This window comes from Sprattus sprattus (assembly GCF_963457725.1).
Source record: "Sprattus sprattus genome assembly, chromosome: 17".
NCBI lineage: Eukaryota > Metazoa > Chordata > Actinopteri > Clupeiformes > Clupeidae > Sprattus > Sprattus sprattus.
The window spans coordinates 4,610,978-4,626,369 of NC_137915.1; the positions used below are offsets into that span (position 1 = coordinate 4,610,978).

General features: G+C 40.7%; 1 protein-coding gene across 1 annotated transcript; it reads left to right on the forward strand.

Annotated features, from left to right (window-relative positions):
* The first annotated feature begins 6,731 nt into the window (after window positions 1–6,731).
* On the forward strand, window positions 6,732–11,903 carry LOC308378455 (retinol dehydrogenase 11-like). Its single transcript, XM_080855387.1, has 7 exons — window positions 6,732–6,830; window positions 7,139–7,254; window positions 7,926–8,081; window positions 8,184–8,288; window positions 8,682–8,891; window positions 10,302–10,494; window positions 11,623–11,903. The coding sequence occupies exons 1-7, from the start codon at window positions 6,817–6,819 to the stop codon at window positions 11,723–11,725; spliced, it is 897 nt and encodes a 298-aa protein (XP_080711513.1). The 5' UTR covers window positions 6,732–6,816; the 3' UTR covers window positions 11,726–11,903.
* The last annotated feature ends 3,489 nt before the right edge of the window (window positions 11,904–15,392 follow it).

Here is a 15,392-nt window from a genome sequence, read left to right on the forward strand (position 1 = left end):
AGGTGTGGGGACATTCAGGTTCACACTCAGTTTCACACATCTACCTGACTCGGGGACAAAGTACAGATACAATCAATGGCATAATAGCTGTCTGGAATAGGTGGACTGTTTAATGAGGAACAGTTGCTCTGTGATATAATGTATATGTATAAGGTTTGTTGAACAGTTATGTTACGTAAAATGCCATTGTAAACCCTGTGTAAAAAAAAATCAAAAATCAAACATATTTCTTTGTGACAGAAATTTTGATAACTGTGCCAAAAGAGCATCAACCCTAGTGTGTCCTGAATATTGACGTTCCCAGTAAACTCGGTCTGTGACCTGAAATAGCACAACAAGCACGCAAGTGTGATTCAGCATCGGGAATGTGCCGTCTCATTTTTTTATATGGAAAATGTAGCAGCGTCATTCTGTGAGCAAATGTACAGTTTCATAAGGCAAGACCCCTTTTATAAAGCCACTCCATGTCCAACAGTAAAGGTATTTTTGGAACCCTGTGTGGAACCCTTTGGAACTTCTGTGTCTGTGTGTGTTTGTCTGTATGTGTATGTGTGTGTGAGAGTGTGTGTGTCTGTTTGTGTTTGTCTGTGTGTGTGTGTGTGTGTGTTTGTCTGTATGTATGTGATTCTCTGTGTGTGTGTCTGTTCGTGTTTGTCTGTGTGTGTGTGTGTGTGTGTGTGTGTGTATGTGTGTGTGTGTGTGTGTGTGTGTGTGTGTGTGTGTGTGTGTGTGTCTGAATGTATGTGTTTCTGCGTGTGTGTGTGTGTGTCTGAATGTATGTGTTTCTGCGTGTGTGTGTGTGTGCGTGTTTAAGTCAGATGAGGGGGTTGGGAGGATACAGAGTTCATATTAGGAACAGTACATTTATAAAAACTGTACTCTTGTAGTAAAACATGTACTCTTATGTACTCGTGTTTATCTGCATTAAATGGGGAATGCAGCGCTATTTGTAAGTCTTCCATTTATTTTGGGCACTGGTCCATGACTAAGTCCGAAGCCCTGGTCCAAACTGGCTAACCCTTCTGTCTGGTTTAAGCGTGGCTGACTGCTCTGCTCTGCTCTGCTCTGCTCTCTGTCCTGAAGGCATGGTTGCATCCTCTCTCATCTGTTATGTCATCACGGCCAACAAGCATGCTGCTACCCTCTCCTCAGTGTCAATTATGGTCAAACAGAAGACAGCAGATGATATGTCCCATACACTGAAAATCGCAATGAACTGCAAATTGAGACAGGATGGCCTCGTAGAAAAATTCAAGAATTTAGTTCAGTATTTATTTTTGTTAACCTTTCAACCACTACACAGAACATATTTGCATTTACTTTTTGTTTCTTCTGGAGTGAGGGTTTAGAAGACTTTCCTTTTGTTAATTTAGTGCATTCTGTGACAAACATTGTCTATGAGGCTTACAGCATCCCTTCAGGGAAATAATGTAGAACTATAATAATAATAATAATAATAATTCATTTTATTTTTATCGCACTTTTCATTCAAAGGAATCTCAGAGTGCCTACATATTAGAAACTAACTATAAACTAGCATTAAGGCTTATTCAGCAATTTAGCAGTTCATGTGTGGTGATGGATTCATGTGTCCATCCACATTCATTATTGCGGGGCGCTGTTCCAGCGGCAGTACAAACGGTTGCTGGTGAGTTGATTTGTTGTAAAAGCATATCAACTCCGCAGCAGAGAGGCCTGCTCTGGATTTAGCTCAAGAATCCAGGAGCTCTTGTATCTCACATCTGATCTGAGCACATGGGTGCGGCAGGCAGGCACTGGGCGGGGACGCCACATGTCTCTTTTCTAACGGGAGCGGAGTCCCAGATAACTGGTCACAGATCACAGTCCTCTGTGGGGTGTCCTGCTCTTCTGATGAACAGAGGTCCCAGAAACAGAAGAAAAGGGGTCAGTGCAGGCTAGTGTTGTGTCGTCTAGGCCAAGCCGAGTTACTACATTTGATATTGAGCCAGGAGATCCACTTATAACTTGGATGACAAATGAATAGATTTATTTATGACATCATAAAGGCAGTCCCCATATCTCTAATCAAAGTTCATCGGTGTAAACAGGCGTGTTGTATTGATTAAGTCAACCAATTCAGGAAGTGGTGAACATTTTGCCTTTGCTTGACAGATACTGCTGTATTGGCACCTCTATGCTATGGACATATTTAAATAATCATAATGATAGTCAGCTGAATACATTTAAAACCAGACTTTCAATACAGCAATAAGGAATTCCGGCACAAACTCCCTGATTAAGCACATTTTTTGAAGAGACGGACGGGGGTGTAATGATTTACCGTTGACCTACAATATCGACTCCTTCAGACAGCGCTAAAAATAGCTATCTCTCAGCCAACCAGTGCTGCACACCCCAGATTATTACAAACCTTTACAGTGCCAGACTGCAATGTCACTGACAATATCACTGTGAGGACGCACTGAATATAATGTATCTAGTTTATCACTGATGTAATCATTGACGAAAAGGACCTTTCACTTTGTTCTGAGAGTATGTGATTATGCCATGCATTGTGTCGAAGTGTCTCTAGAGATCAAAGAGTGACATCAAAAGCTGTAGATCAAAGCAAGGAGGTTTGGGGAAGTTGACATTGGTTATGTAAGCTCTTTGGGAGGCAGAGGAAAGGATGTATCTTTGAGATACAACAGTGAGAGACGGCAAGGTGTGAGCAGACTTTGGCTCGGACAGACCGCCATGCACAGCAGGCTATCATAAAGGGTTAAAAATAACAAGAATTAGGTGGCCAAGATTCGAGGAGAAATTAGATTTGAGTCTGGCTCTGGAAGCACGACATCATCATCAAAACACTGTTGGAACATCAGTCTTCTACTACACTGGTGGCACTGGTAGCATATACAGGTTCTGGAAATGATCAGTCAATGAGAAAATACATGACAGAATAAGTCCACTAAAATGTTTCTGATAATAAAATACGTTTTCTGTGGACATAATTACTTGAATTTCTGCCATTCGACACATTAGGGGAAAAAAATGGGTCAATCGCGGCTTTTACTGTAATTACTCTTTTGGGGAGCAGATTTGATTGAGGCAAAAGGTTTACATAACGTTGCCTTATCAAATGAGGTTGAGCATTACTGCCTTTGTTGCAAAGACCTTTAAAGGGACGTTTTGTCTTTGCCTTTTACCATTGATGGCCTCTGATTGGCCATGCTGCCTCCACAGACCCTCATTTATGTAAAGAGTCAACATGTCCTTATTGATAGGGGCTATAGTCAGACAGCGAGATAGAGATAGAGAGAGAGAGAGAGAGAGAGAGAGAGAGAGAGAGAGAGAGAGAGAGAGAGAGAGAGAGAGAGAGAGAGAGAGAGAGAGAGAGAGAGAGAGAGAGAGAGAGCGGGAGAGAGAGAGAGAGGGCTAAATGTTCTGAACAGAATGGCTTTGTATGTCTGGTAACTGCCTCAATTGTGGCAGGGTAAGGTGTTGTGGCAGGGTAAGGTGTTGTGGCAGGGTAAGGTGTTGTGGCAGGGTAAGGTGTTGTGGCAGGGTAAGGTGTTGGGGTGGAGTGTGTGTTGGGTGGCTGGAGGGCAGCCTGGAAGTGTGTGTTGCTCTTACCTGAAACGTTTGTATGAAAACAGGGTCAAATGTGGAATGTTGACTTTATCAAGTCTGACCTATTGGCTGGCACGGAGGGAAGTGATATGGTTAACGTCTCTTTTCTGTACATGCGACAGGTTAACGTCACAGCAAAACTATCGTAAATATAAAGCATAACAGAGACGCAGATACAACTGTGAAATTCCTGTACCATAACAGATCATTCAATTTAAAACAGTGAAAAATGCAGATATAAATCTTGATATGCATTATTTATATTTATGCACCTGGTGATTTGTGCTCTCGGACATAGACACACACAGACATAAAGTATATATACTAAACCCACATACTAGTTAGGCCTCGTTATTTTGAACTTTAAAGTGTCCTGAATTGCCATGAGAGGACCGGCCATTAATGAATTCTAACAAGACAACCGATAAAACCAGAGCAAGATCCTATTTCTGTTTATGGAGGCCTCTCTGCTGCTCTCTGGAAGACTTCCTTGGCATTTCTACTCTGTTCTCTGCCTTTCCCTTCCTATTAGACATGTAGCTTAGCCGCTGCCTGACCCATATGTGTGTGTGTGTGTGTGTGTGTGTGTGTGTGTGTGTGTGTGTGTGTGTGACTAAGGCTGGTCAGTCTCGTGTGCCCTTATCCAACCTACATCCCCAGATGACATTTGCCTAGTTTTTGATTGCCAACAGAGAGCCAACAGTAGTTCATGAAGCAAACACAGAGTTCATGATGCCATCAGAAAGACAAAATAGAACGCAAGGCGCCACATTTGCATTAGTCAGTACAGGACACGCTCTTGTGCATTTTCCATTTCCCCCCAATTTTTGTTTTGCTTTCCACAGAAAGGCCATTAGCATGAGGCAGGGGAAGGCGCTAACCCTAGACACAGCACTCAGGTTAGGTTTTGGACTTGGGGACAAACCTTAAAGAAACTTTCTTTCGTCACTGTTGATTGTGGGGCATTTTCCACATATATATCTCTCCCTGAGTAATCCTTAACACTGCCACTGATGGTTTTAGTCAGAGAGGAAAGGACACTGTCACAATCTTTCACACACAGACACACAGACACACACTCCACACACTTACACATGTGCCTGTGCATCAGGTTTGTCTGTTCTGTTTATTTATTTAGAGCGTCATGATGGTTTATCATGGCGCCATTGTTCTACTTCCCTAGAATATTGTTAGGCGCCAGTATTTGGGAGAAGTAAACTGTTGTGGCTCTTCAGAATCCCATGAACTACACCGTGAACCAAATGTCACAGTAAGTCAACCGTGCCATTGCAACAAAAAAAAGTAAATATAAAAAGAAAAGGGATATCTGATGTTATACTGGTGTCTGTAGCATGCACTGCCTGTGTAAAGGACAACACCTAAATCTCCTAGTCAAAAAGGAAATTGATTCAGGAAGCTAAGAAGCTATGGTTTAATTAGCATTCTGGTCCATTCGGAAACTCATGGGAGTTTTAATCAGAGGTAATCTAATTATAGCATCTTTTTTCTTGTGTCCATTCATTGGGGAGCATGGGAAGGAAATGCTTACTTACGCACTATCAACTGAAACTGGACAGCACACATCCTGTCACTGTCCCCCTCCTGCGTGGTGTGATGCAAGGTAAAACCTCTCTGGTGGCGGTCACAGCAGATTCATAATGTTGGCCTGAGCAGAAATTAACACGTAATATAATACACAATTTTGCGGCAAGTCCTAGAAAAATGAGTGCTCAGCTTCTGCCTATGTTAAAATTTTTAAATAAACACCGCCCCCTGCTGGACAGAAACTCAAGGGATTAGAATGCTGCTGCATTCTAAAAAGAGAGGGGATACCCAGTGCTCTAAGTTATCAATTCTAAACCAAAAAAATGCTTTTGTTTTTGTTCAACCTGTACCACACTTTGAGAAATACTTGGTGCTTATTAATAAATGGGTCATGCTGTTGTTCCTGTGTTAGATGCATATCCTCTATTTGAGTGCTGGGCAGGTGAATGATGCCATGTGACAGCTCCCTCCAACTGGTGAGACATGGTGACTGAACACATGCCATATCCAGATACATCCTGCTATAGGGCACACATACTGTGTATGTGTGTGTGTGTGTGTGTGTGTGTGTGTGTGTGTGTGTGTGTGTGTGTGTGTGTGTGTGTGTGTGTGTGTGTGTGTGTGTGTGTGTGTGTGTGTGTGTGTGTGTGTGTGTGTGAGTGAGTGTGTGTGTGTGTGTGTGTGTGTGTGTGTGTGTGCGTGTGTGTGTGTGTGTGTGTGTGTGTGTGTGTGTGTGTGTGTGTGCGTGTGTGTGTGTCTGTGTCTGTGTCTCTGCGTGTGTGTGACTCTGAGAGTTACACAGTTACTGCAGGGGGCAATGATGAGGATTACTACCTGCGGGGGCAGATTACAAAAACACAATAATAATCATGCTAGGCCATAACTGACCTCAGTTGAACTAAGGTCTGCCCGAGCAGTGCTGTCTGATCCCTTAACCCTTCAAGGGTTTGTAACCAGTTCTCTCAAAATGGCACATGATTACAAATACAGGACACTTGCTACATCTTGTCGGTAACTTGCAGTGTAGGGGAAAGTAAAACGCCATTTCCTGCACAAAATGATATTCCCAAAAATATTTAAGGATGACAAGGGTATAGCCTATGCGCCATCACTTTTAAAACTGTGCTTATGCTGCCATCTTGTGACACAGATGATGTAGTCCACCTTGCTCATGGGGATTTTCGCATAATATTCGTTCAATAGTAGAGTAATGACACATTAATAAAAACAAAATAGTAATAACAAATGACTAACTAATATTAACAGATGATGTTTGTTGGCTTTTACACCGAAATCTGCGTTAGTCTGACTGACGTCCCGTTAATCGGTACAAAACTAGGGCTACTTTTTCCTCTAAATTTGCAATTGTAATTTGAAAAAGAAAAAAAAACACACACAATTAAGAACATTTGAATAAAAGATGCCGTTAATACTTCTTAAATCAGATGTATCAGTTTGTAGAGAATTTGACCACTGTAAACGTCAGAAACAGTGTATCCAATCATAATATCTGACGCAACGTATGTTTACTTCCGGATATAGATGGTACCGTTCTTGAAAGCCCACATTGTTCCTCATATCCATGAACTTGTGTGGGATGTGAGCTCTCAGTATTCGCAATTTCATCTTTTCTGAATAAAGAAGGCGATACTCGGTTATCTAGCCTACATTGCTAGCATGCAGGGAATAAGGTAGGCTATATTTGAAAACAATTGATTTATAAATGTGACCCTCGGCTCGTTAGTCATAGTAGAAACTGAACTGAGATTTCGTAACTGTTTTGACTATAAGTTTACTGTGTGCCTGGCAGTAATCAACCACACACATATTATCAGGTTTGAGCTGTCAACATATTGAGATTATTCAGTCACTTAGAGTGAACACAATTAAAGTTACTAATGACGTGAATCTATTACTAAATTCATTGAATAAATGACCTCTATAGCCTAGCCGACTTAGGGTGTGGACTTGGGTCCTGTAAGATTTGTGTGTTTTGTAGAAATGTCTTTCGCCGTCCGTGGTCGTCTGATGTCAGACTTGATGACAAGACAGTTGTCATCACTGGAGCAAATACCGGAATCGGGAAAGAAACTGCTATTGATCTGGCTAAGAGGGGTAAGTTAACCTTGGATGACTTGCATTTTCCCCACCCATTAGTGTGCTTTGACTCCGTTGTCACAACCATTACCAGTTGTGACATGCTACATTGCCTCCCTCACTTTTCAAAAACACAAACTTATAACATTTGTCGATAGTTTGGCCATGTGTAATCTGTTGAAAAGTAGGCTACTTAATCTTCGCCTAATCCTTGAAGAGTCTGTACATGCATACACTCATAAGTACATGGTAATATTTATTACCGTGCCATGAAAGGCATTATAAGCCATGCACGGAGTGGGTGTGGTCCTTAAGCCTCATTTCCAAGTGAATAAGTTAACTATTGAACAATTGATAATTCCAACATTCTATTCCACACCTTTATTTGCATTTCAGCCTTACCCAAATGTGGTGTGTCATTCTGTTGTTATTACTCAGTGATTAAGTAGCCAGCTATGGTGAGGTAAATTATTTTTTAATATGTATTTGTAATAACAAAAATGTCTTAAGGTTGGTTTGTGTGAAATCACAAATGCATGTTTTAATCAGAATTTAATGACAAGATGACCACATAATATACCTAGAATCTGTAAGCATTTGATGTATTCACTTAAGGTACAGTGTGGGATTAATCTTTAATTGAAGAGATTATAGGAACTGTTTGCGCTGATGTGGCTCTTTTTTCTCAGGTGCAAGGATAATCATGGCATGCCGAGATATGGAAAGAGCCAATACCGCACTGAAAGAGGTCACAGAGGCTTCTGGAAGCCAAAATGTGATTATAAAAAAACTGGATTTGTCAGATACAAAATCAATTCGGGAGTTTGCGGAGTTGATCAATAAGGGTAGGCCAATGGAGGACGAAGTATGGGTGGTCTTACTGTACATGTCTGCTATTGCAGTAAGTGTGTTTTATTTTGTCTTAACTTTTACATCTTGCCTTTCAGAGGAGAAGCAACTAAATATTCTTATCAACAATGCTGGAGTGATGGTGTGTCCCTATGGGAAAACAGCAGATGGCTTTGAGATGCAGATCGGTGTGAACCACATGGGTAAGGGAATGCATAGTTACTCTACTGGAGCACAGCCAGGCACTCAGGTACAGCAGTGCGTCATCCATATTTTGTTAAATGGCCAGGTGGTATTTTATTAGAAAACACTGATTAGGGTTAGCGTTAGCTTTAGCATCTGGATGAAATGGATCACAGCTGCTAAAAGTGTAACAAAGGTGGGTTATCAAAGTAGTTTGCTGAATGGTTTTTGGTATACCTCAATCACTTGTTTCAATTGGATCATTTTAGCGCTATATAAATTAAGTTGAATTGAATTGAATTGAATTGAATTGAATTGAACTGAATTGAATTGGAAGTATAACCTGCAGAAGCGACATAATATAATGTAATGTAATGTATAATAATACTTCTCCTGTGGGCCTGATCTCGCAGGACATTTCCTTTTGACCTACTTGCTCCTGGACCTTATCAAACAATCCGCCCCTGCCAGGATCGTCACTGTGTCCTCTATGGCCCATTCATGGGGCACCATCAACCTGGAGGACATCAACAGTGAGAAGAGCTACGACAAGAAGGCAGCTTATAGCCAGAGCAAGCTGGCCAACGTGCTGTTCACACGCTCACTGGCCATGAAGCTTAAGGGTAAGAATTTAGCCACGGAGATATGGTCTAAATATGTCTAAACTGGTACAAATGATCAACTGAAGACTTGTGGTCATATGACTGGCATTCCGCTATAGTAATTTGACAAGCATCCTACAATAAGAGCATTCAAACATTCTTGTGCGCTCTGAAACTGACTCTGCAGAGCAGCAAAGTGTACAATTGTAAATGGGTGAGCAGTGATGCCTTTGTTTTGAATGTCTAAGGTTACGGCTAACGCCTTCATTCAATGTAGAATTGTCTAAAGATATGTAAACATCGAAAAAATTTAACAATAACCAAAGTAATGCATACTTTGTACGGCCGGATTAATAATTAATAGTCTGAAGTATGAAGGTCTACGCCAACTGCTGATAAGTTTAAAAAGAAGCTCCCTCATATGTTGTTTTTATTTCTTTGATTAACATTCAAATGTCATACTATGCTGCCACATAGGCATGCAACGGTGAGCAATGGGTACAAAGCTGTGCAACGAGTAAACTTCACTTCACAGGTTTCGCTAAGTTTAGCCGCAAGGAAGACATCTAGTTAGCGGTGTTAGCAAGCCTGGTATTACAGCTTTGACATTGATTCTAGTAATAAGTGCTCTCACGTTGGCTTCTTTGTAATGTTATTGTCATAGCTATGTTGGCTAGCTTGCCAACAACTTTCCTAACACAGTAAAACATCAAGCATGTGCAACACAAGAAAAAAGCAAGACAGCAAATAAGTTACTGAATAGTCCAGCAGAAAGCAGCCCCCTACCTGGCGGCTCCAGAAACTACGTAGTGATACTTTAAGAGACTTACTAGCAACTAGTACACCTCACTACTCACTGCCTTAAGAGACATACTAGCAACGAGTAAACCTCACTACTCACTGCCTTAAAAGACATACTAGCACTAGCCACGAGTAAACCTCACTACTCACTGCCTTCAGAGACATACGTACTAGCAACAGACGATAGCACCCATGGGTTTTTACTCTTGCTAGCACAACTGCCTCTCCCAACCGAGAGAGCAGGTTCGAGACCAGTGCAGGACTGGGTAAACAATCCAACGCTTGGTGAATTCTGCTTCACAATGATAGGAAGAAAAAAGAGAGGGCAGCATCTTTAAAAGCCTGTGGAAAGCTAGAGACTTCCTATGTATGGTCTGTATACAAAACTGTGTTGGGCAGGCCAGTGAGAGTCTCCCGTGTAACAACTTCGAGAAGAGCCTCATCAGCATCGAACCGTTTGTGATGGGCCTCCAGTTGTTTGGATCTTTAAGCCCTGCTTCGTCATTGGTTATGGGCAGCAGGACCGTCCGAGCTCCCTTAACTGATGTGGGTATGTAGCCGGCCGTGAGCCAGGACTGTTATTCTCACACCACAGGCTCTGAGTACATGCGTCTTCTTCTTCTGCTCTAGGCGCCGGCGTGACCGCATATTCCCTGCACCCAGGAGTGGTGCAGACGGACCTGTGGAGACATCTCAACAAAGCTCAACAGGCCGTCATGTGGATGGTCAGCCCCTTCACCAAGACCTCGGTGCAGGGCGCTCAGACCTCCATCTACTGCGCTGTGGCCGCCGAGTTGGCCACGGAGAGTGGGGGATACTACAGGTAGCGTCTCCTGCGTGTCCTGTCATCTATTGAAAAAATGATAGACCACGATGGCCCACCATGATATCAAGTCATTTGTAGATTCTGTGATTGGAGATTTTGGCCACTTTTTTAGAGATTTGCCTTAGAAATGTACTAATGTACTTTGTACATTAAAACAGAAGGAACTGCGAAGATCTAACATTAAAAAACAACAAAACAAACAACAAAAAAACACCTAATTTTTGAAAAGTCAAAAAAAAAAACACCTGAATTATATTTGAATGAAAATGTTTCTCTTCTTTTTACTAATTAAACTTAGATACATGGAGGCTTAACAATGCACTTGGGTTGAGAGACACATGTTCTGGTTAAGTTAATATCTCCTTTAACAATAGTTTAATTTGTAACTAGTGTTGCACCGATGCCATTTTTTGGCTCCGATACCGATACCGATACCTGGCTGTGCAGTATCGGCCGATACCGATACCATACCGATACCACTCTGTTTGAAATTTGAAAAATATATATTTTTTTTTTATCAATGGTTTGGTCCCATGTATAATACTAGTGTAACAGTAAGAAAGTCAAATTACATTTCTTGACAGTTTCAGCACTTCAGACATAACTGAGGACTAGTCCTCTATAATTGATGGTTTACCTTACTGAGCAGCACAGTGGCTTTTCTGATTTTGAACACAATAGAGTTAAAGTTTGGTCAGTTCTTTTTTTTTTTCTTTCCCTGTATTGTTTCTTTGTGTGTTTGTTTTGTTTGTGGACCAAACCATTGATAAAAAAAAAAAAAAAAAAAAAAAATTAAAAAAAAAAAAAAAAAAAAAAGTATCTGCACTATTTGTTGGTACTCGCCGATACCGATACCACCATTTTAGTGCTGTATCGGGGCCCTATCCGATACTGGTATCGGTATCGGTGCAACACTATTTGTAACTCTGCATAATATAAATATTGGCTCTACTTGAAGCACTGAATATTGGCTCTACTTGAAGCACTGAATCTTATCGTCTGTGGCATGCATACATTATGTTTACCATACCTTTAAAAGCTTTGCAGTGGCATGTGCTTTGAGGTATTGTGAACATACAAAATGCCATTTTCTTGCCTAACATCAAACTCTGAATCTCTCCACAGTGACTGTGCTCCAGCAACCTGTTCCACACTTGGCTCTGATGACAATCTGGCCCAGCGCCTGTGGGACCTCAGCTGCAAGATGCTCAACATATCATGGGACTAAAACATGCCTTAAAAGCTGCCACTGCCTCTGCCTCTGAGGGCTATAAAGTGCAGACAGGATATACATTGTAATGTTTACACAACTACAAAACCCAAGTACTTTTTTTTAACCACTACAAGGCATATTTCTAATGAAAAAAGTTGCCTATTGGTTATTAAGTAATTTTGATATTTGTCATCATGCACTAGCAAACCATTCCTTTCTTGAAGATGTTGTTTTGACTAACCCTGACACGTGTCTGATTTGCTACTATTTTCAATGGTTATATGGTATATTTTATTACTAAACATATATGATAACATATTGTAAAGGAATTTTCATATTCGATTATTTAAAAAAGAAAAATATGTATAATTTTAATAAAGCTAGAACTATCTGGATTTAGAGAACTGCAAGTGTGTTATTAATACATGTACGGATATTATAACCACTTCTAATGACCAAGTTTTAAAAATCGATTTAATAGGACTAATCAGTTGGACATAGGCTTAAGCACAAAGTGCCATAGATCGTCTGCCACCATTGGAATCAGTTGTGCCATCACTGTAGACTTTGCATGATGGGAGAATGAGTTTATTGCGGTTTATAAGGACATTTTAATTCCTGCTCTAAGAATACACTAGCAATGAGTACGAGTGAGAGATGCTAATTACATGCAATACATGTGTGACCTACTGGCTTTAAGGTCATGAAGTGTGACTACGCCACCTGGGGCCTTTCATACCAAGATATACTCCTCTTCCTCTTCTACCACCACACAGCCTAACTCATCTTCCTCTTCCTCTTCTTCCACCACTCAGCCTAACTCATCTTCCTCTTCCTCTTCTTCCACCACACAGCCTAACTCCTCTTCCTCTTCATCTTCCTCTTCTTCCACCACACAGCCTAACTCCTCTTCCTCTTCATCTTCCTCTTCTTCCACCACACAGCCTAACTCCTCTTCATCTTCCTAGACAGCTTACAGAGTCAAGCGGCCTCTCACACTCAGATACGCTCAAGTGATGACTTAAGGGGGACTGTTAACAGCCCTCTCCACCCCAAAACAAAGCCCTTTGAGAAGGGAATGTTTTTTGGATAAGAGGACTAAGTTTGGATCTTTTGTGCTTTACCTTTTGGACTTCTTAGTTAACCCTTTGTGATCTGCTGATTGTGATATCGATAAGATGCATTATGGGATGTGAGCGGAAAGGTCCACGGAGAGGCCCATACAGATCACCAGATTGATCATGGGCCAATGGTGTACATGTCACAAATATCACTAACCAGAATGTCCTCTTTCTCACCCATCATTAAAAAAACACATCTGATGTCAATGATGGGACTTATTTAGTCAGTTAATAATTTGTCAGCCGTAATACTGATTCAATATGGAAGTTCATTTAACTAGATCCGGAAGTTGGTTAGTAGCACCACACATGAAAAATCCCTAAATAATTAAACTGTTTGAAAATAAAGGAATAATACTGTTGTACCTTGGCACTGTCTGTGGACATCCATGCCAGAGTATTTAGCAAACACATCGTTTTCACCAAATTAGTGACTTCTGTTGTTACTACCCTGTTTGCCCTGCCGTGCTACAGGTCATTGTGCGATGGCTCTGTGTGGAGATTCTACTACCCTATTTGCCCTGCTGTGCGAGCAGCTTCTTGAACAAGGTATTTTTGTGGCTCTCAGTAAAGCAGAGATGATCTCACCTGATGGCACTAGATGGCGCTAGTGAGCCATTCCCCAGCAGAGGAGAAAGCTGTAGACTGGTTCTGCTAAAGATCAACATTAGCATTTAAATACATTTAGATTTACCTGACTGATAGGAACCATGACATTTGCATCCAGTACAGATGTATTCACGTACACTACAAACTAAATTCAAACATTTATGATGTAAAAGAATATTCCTATATTCCTTGTATTCCCTAGGCTTTAATAGTGATCATACATGGACATTATCAGAAAAAACAGTACATAGAGGCTCATGGGACTGGAACATCAGTAGGTGACCCAATAGAGGCAAGCAGCATCTCTAACGTTATTGTCAAAGCCAGAGGCCCAGGATCAGAGACTCTCATTAAAGGCTCTGTGAAAAGTAACACTGGACATTGTTGACAGGGTGTCACAGAAATTGTGAGAGAAGACGAGAATTCCCCACTTTTTATTTCAGAATCATGTTCAACACCCTCTAATGAACAGATTGGACCCCTATATTGAGGGGGGTAGAATTTGTAGTAATCCCAGGCTAACAACTTTTGCAGCATCAGTCTATTGTACTTGCTATCATTATTCCATGCTTTTGCAGTATCAGTGAATGTCAATTATGCCTATAGGGGGCAATAGGCCACACGCTTGAAAGGCTGCGTACGCCACGTGGACACAGCCTATTATTATGGGAAACATTTTTATTTGGAAATAAAATTACTGTTTAAAAAAAAGTCACTGCCTCTTCTTGGCTATGCAGGTCTACATGGAAAGTTTTTAACACTTTAGCAAAGCAGATGATAACCAAAATAACTTTCAAATATCTGAATCAGAATCAGAATCACGCATATTGGCCGAGCAAGTTTGCACAATTTGACTTGATTTTTTTTTCATTTTTGCAGGGTATTCCAGCCCGGTATACAGAACTACATAGGGCATATCCTGGATGGCTAGTGGGAAAGACACAGGTGTTTTTCTGTCCTTCACATGACCATATGCTATCAAGATGATTTTAAGGATGGTACCTAAACTAGTTGCCTATAAAACCATACCTCAAAAATTGTGAAATTGTTGCATAGTGTTACTTAAAAATCACTGGACTGTTAAAAGGACTATTCAAATTATCCAAACACCATCATCTGTTGTAAATCATCAGTTGCTCGTAGCTTAATTGTTTTCTCCTTTGTACGTCATTTTGGATAAAAGCCTCTGCTAAATTGCTAAATGTTAAAAAAAAGTTGTGCAACCACCACAAAACTGGGAGAGTCTTTTTTTAAATTGATCTTCTCTATGATGTAAGGATGGCAACAGCAAACAAGCATTTGAGCAAGAAAGTGTAAGTTAAACTGTTGAGGTAGAAGTGAGGGAGTCTAGATAAAGTCCTAAAGGGAAATCTACTCTTTACTTATAAGTTGCTGTTAAATGGTGACGTTTAACTGATTCTAACAGGAAGTGGGACTTTTAAGTTGTCATAAAAAGCACATCTGAGGAAGCAGGAAAGATGAGCATGTGTGGGACACCTGGAAGACTTTCCTAGCAGGTGGAGAAGCCATTGCATGTGTCAAAAAACATAAACTGGCGAATTTCTGTAAGTAACCTGTGGCCAGCTTATGGAATGTATCCTCTCTTCCTTGCCTGTTTGGGGATCATTGGAATAATCTGTACTTTGATTTTTAGATCTTTTTTTGGAAGAGGAGAGGAGTTTATTTTTGGGTGAGACCAATCTTTTAGTTTGTTGCTTAACCAGGGCTGGATATTGTTTGAAGGCCTACTTTTTGGGCCCTCCTTTTTTCAACCTCATTATATTCTTAAGCATCAAGAGACTTAATGCATGGCTTGCTATGTATAATTTCTTTGTTATTCATTTTTTTAGAATTACAAGAATGTGTATTTCTTGATAATTGTCCTTACATTTTGACATAAAGGAAGACATTGTGTTGTGTTTTATTTATGAAAATATTAGTGCTGTCAGTTT

Excerpts from the sequence above, each read along its gene's own strand:
- LOC308378455 (XM_080855387.1), top strand. Across the intron at positions 8,289-8,681 it reads GATCGGTGTGAACCACATGG|GACATTTCCTTTTGACCTAC; the intron begins GTAAGGGAATGC and ends CTGATCTCGCAG. Across the intron at positions 8,892-10,301 it reads ACTGGCCATGAAGCTTAAGG|GCGCCGGCGTGACCGCATAT; the intron begins GTAAGAATTTAG and ends CTTCTGCTCTAG.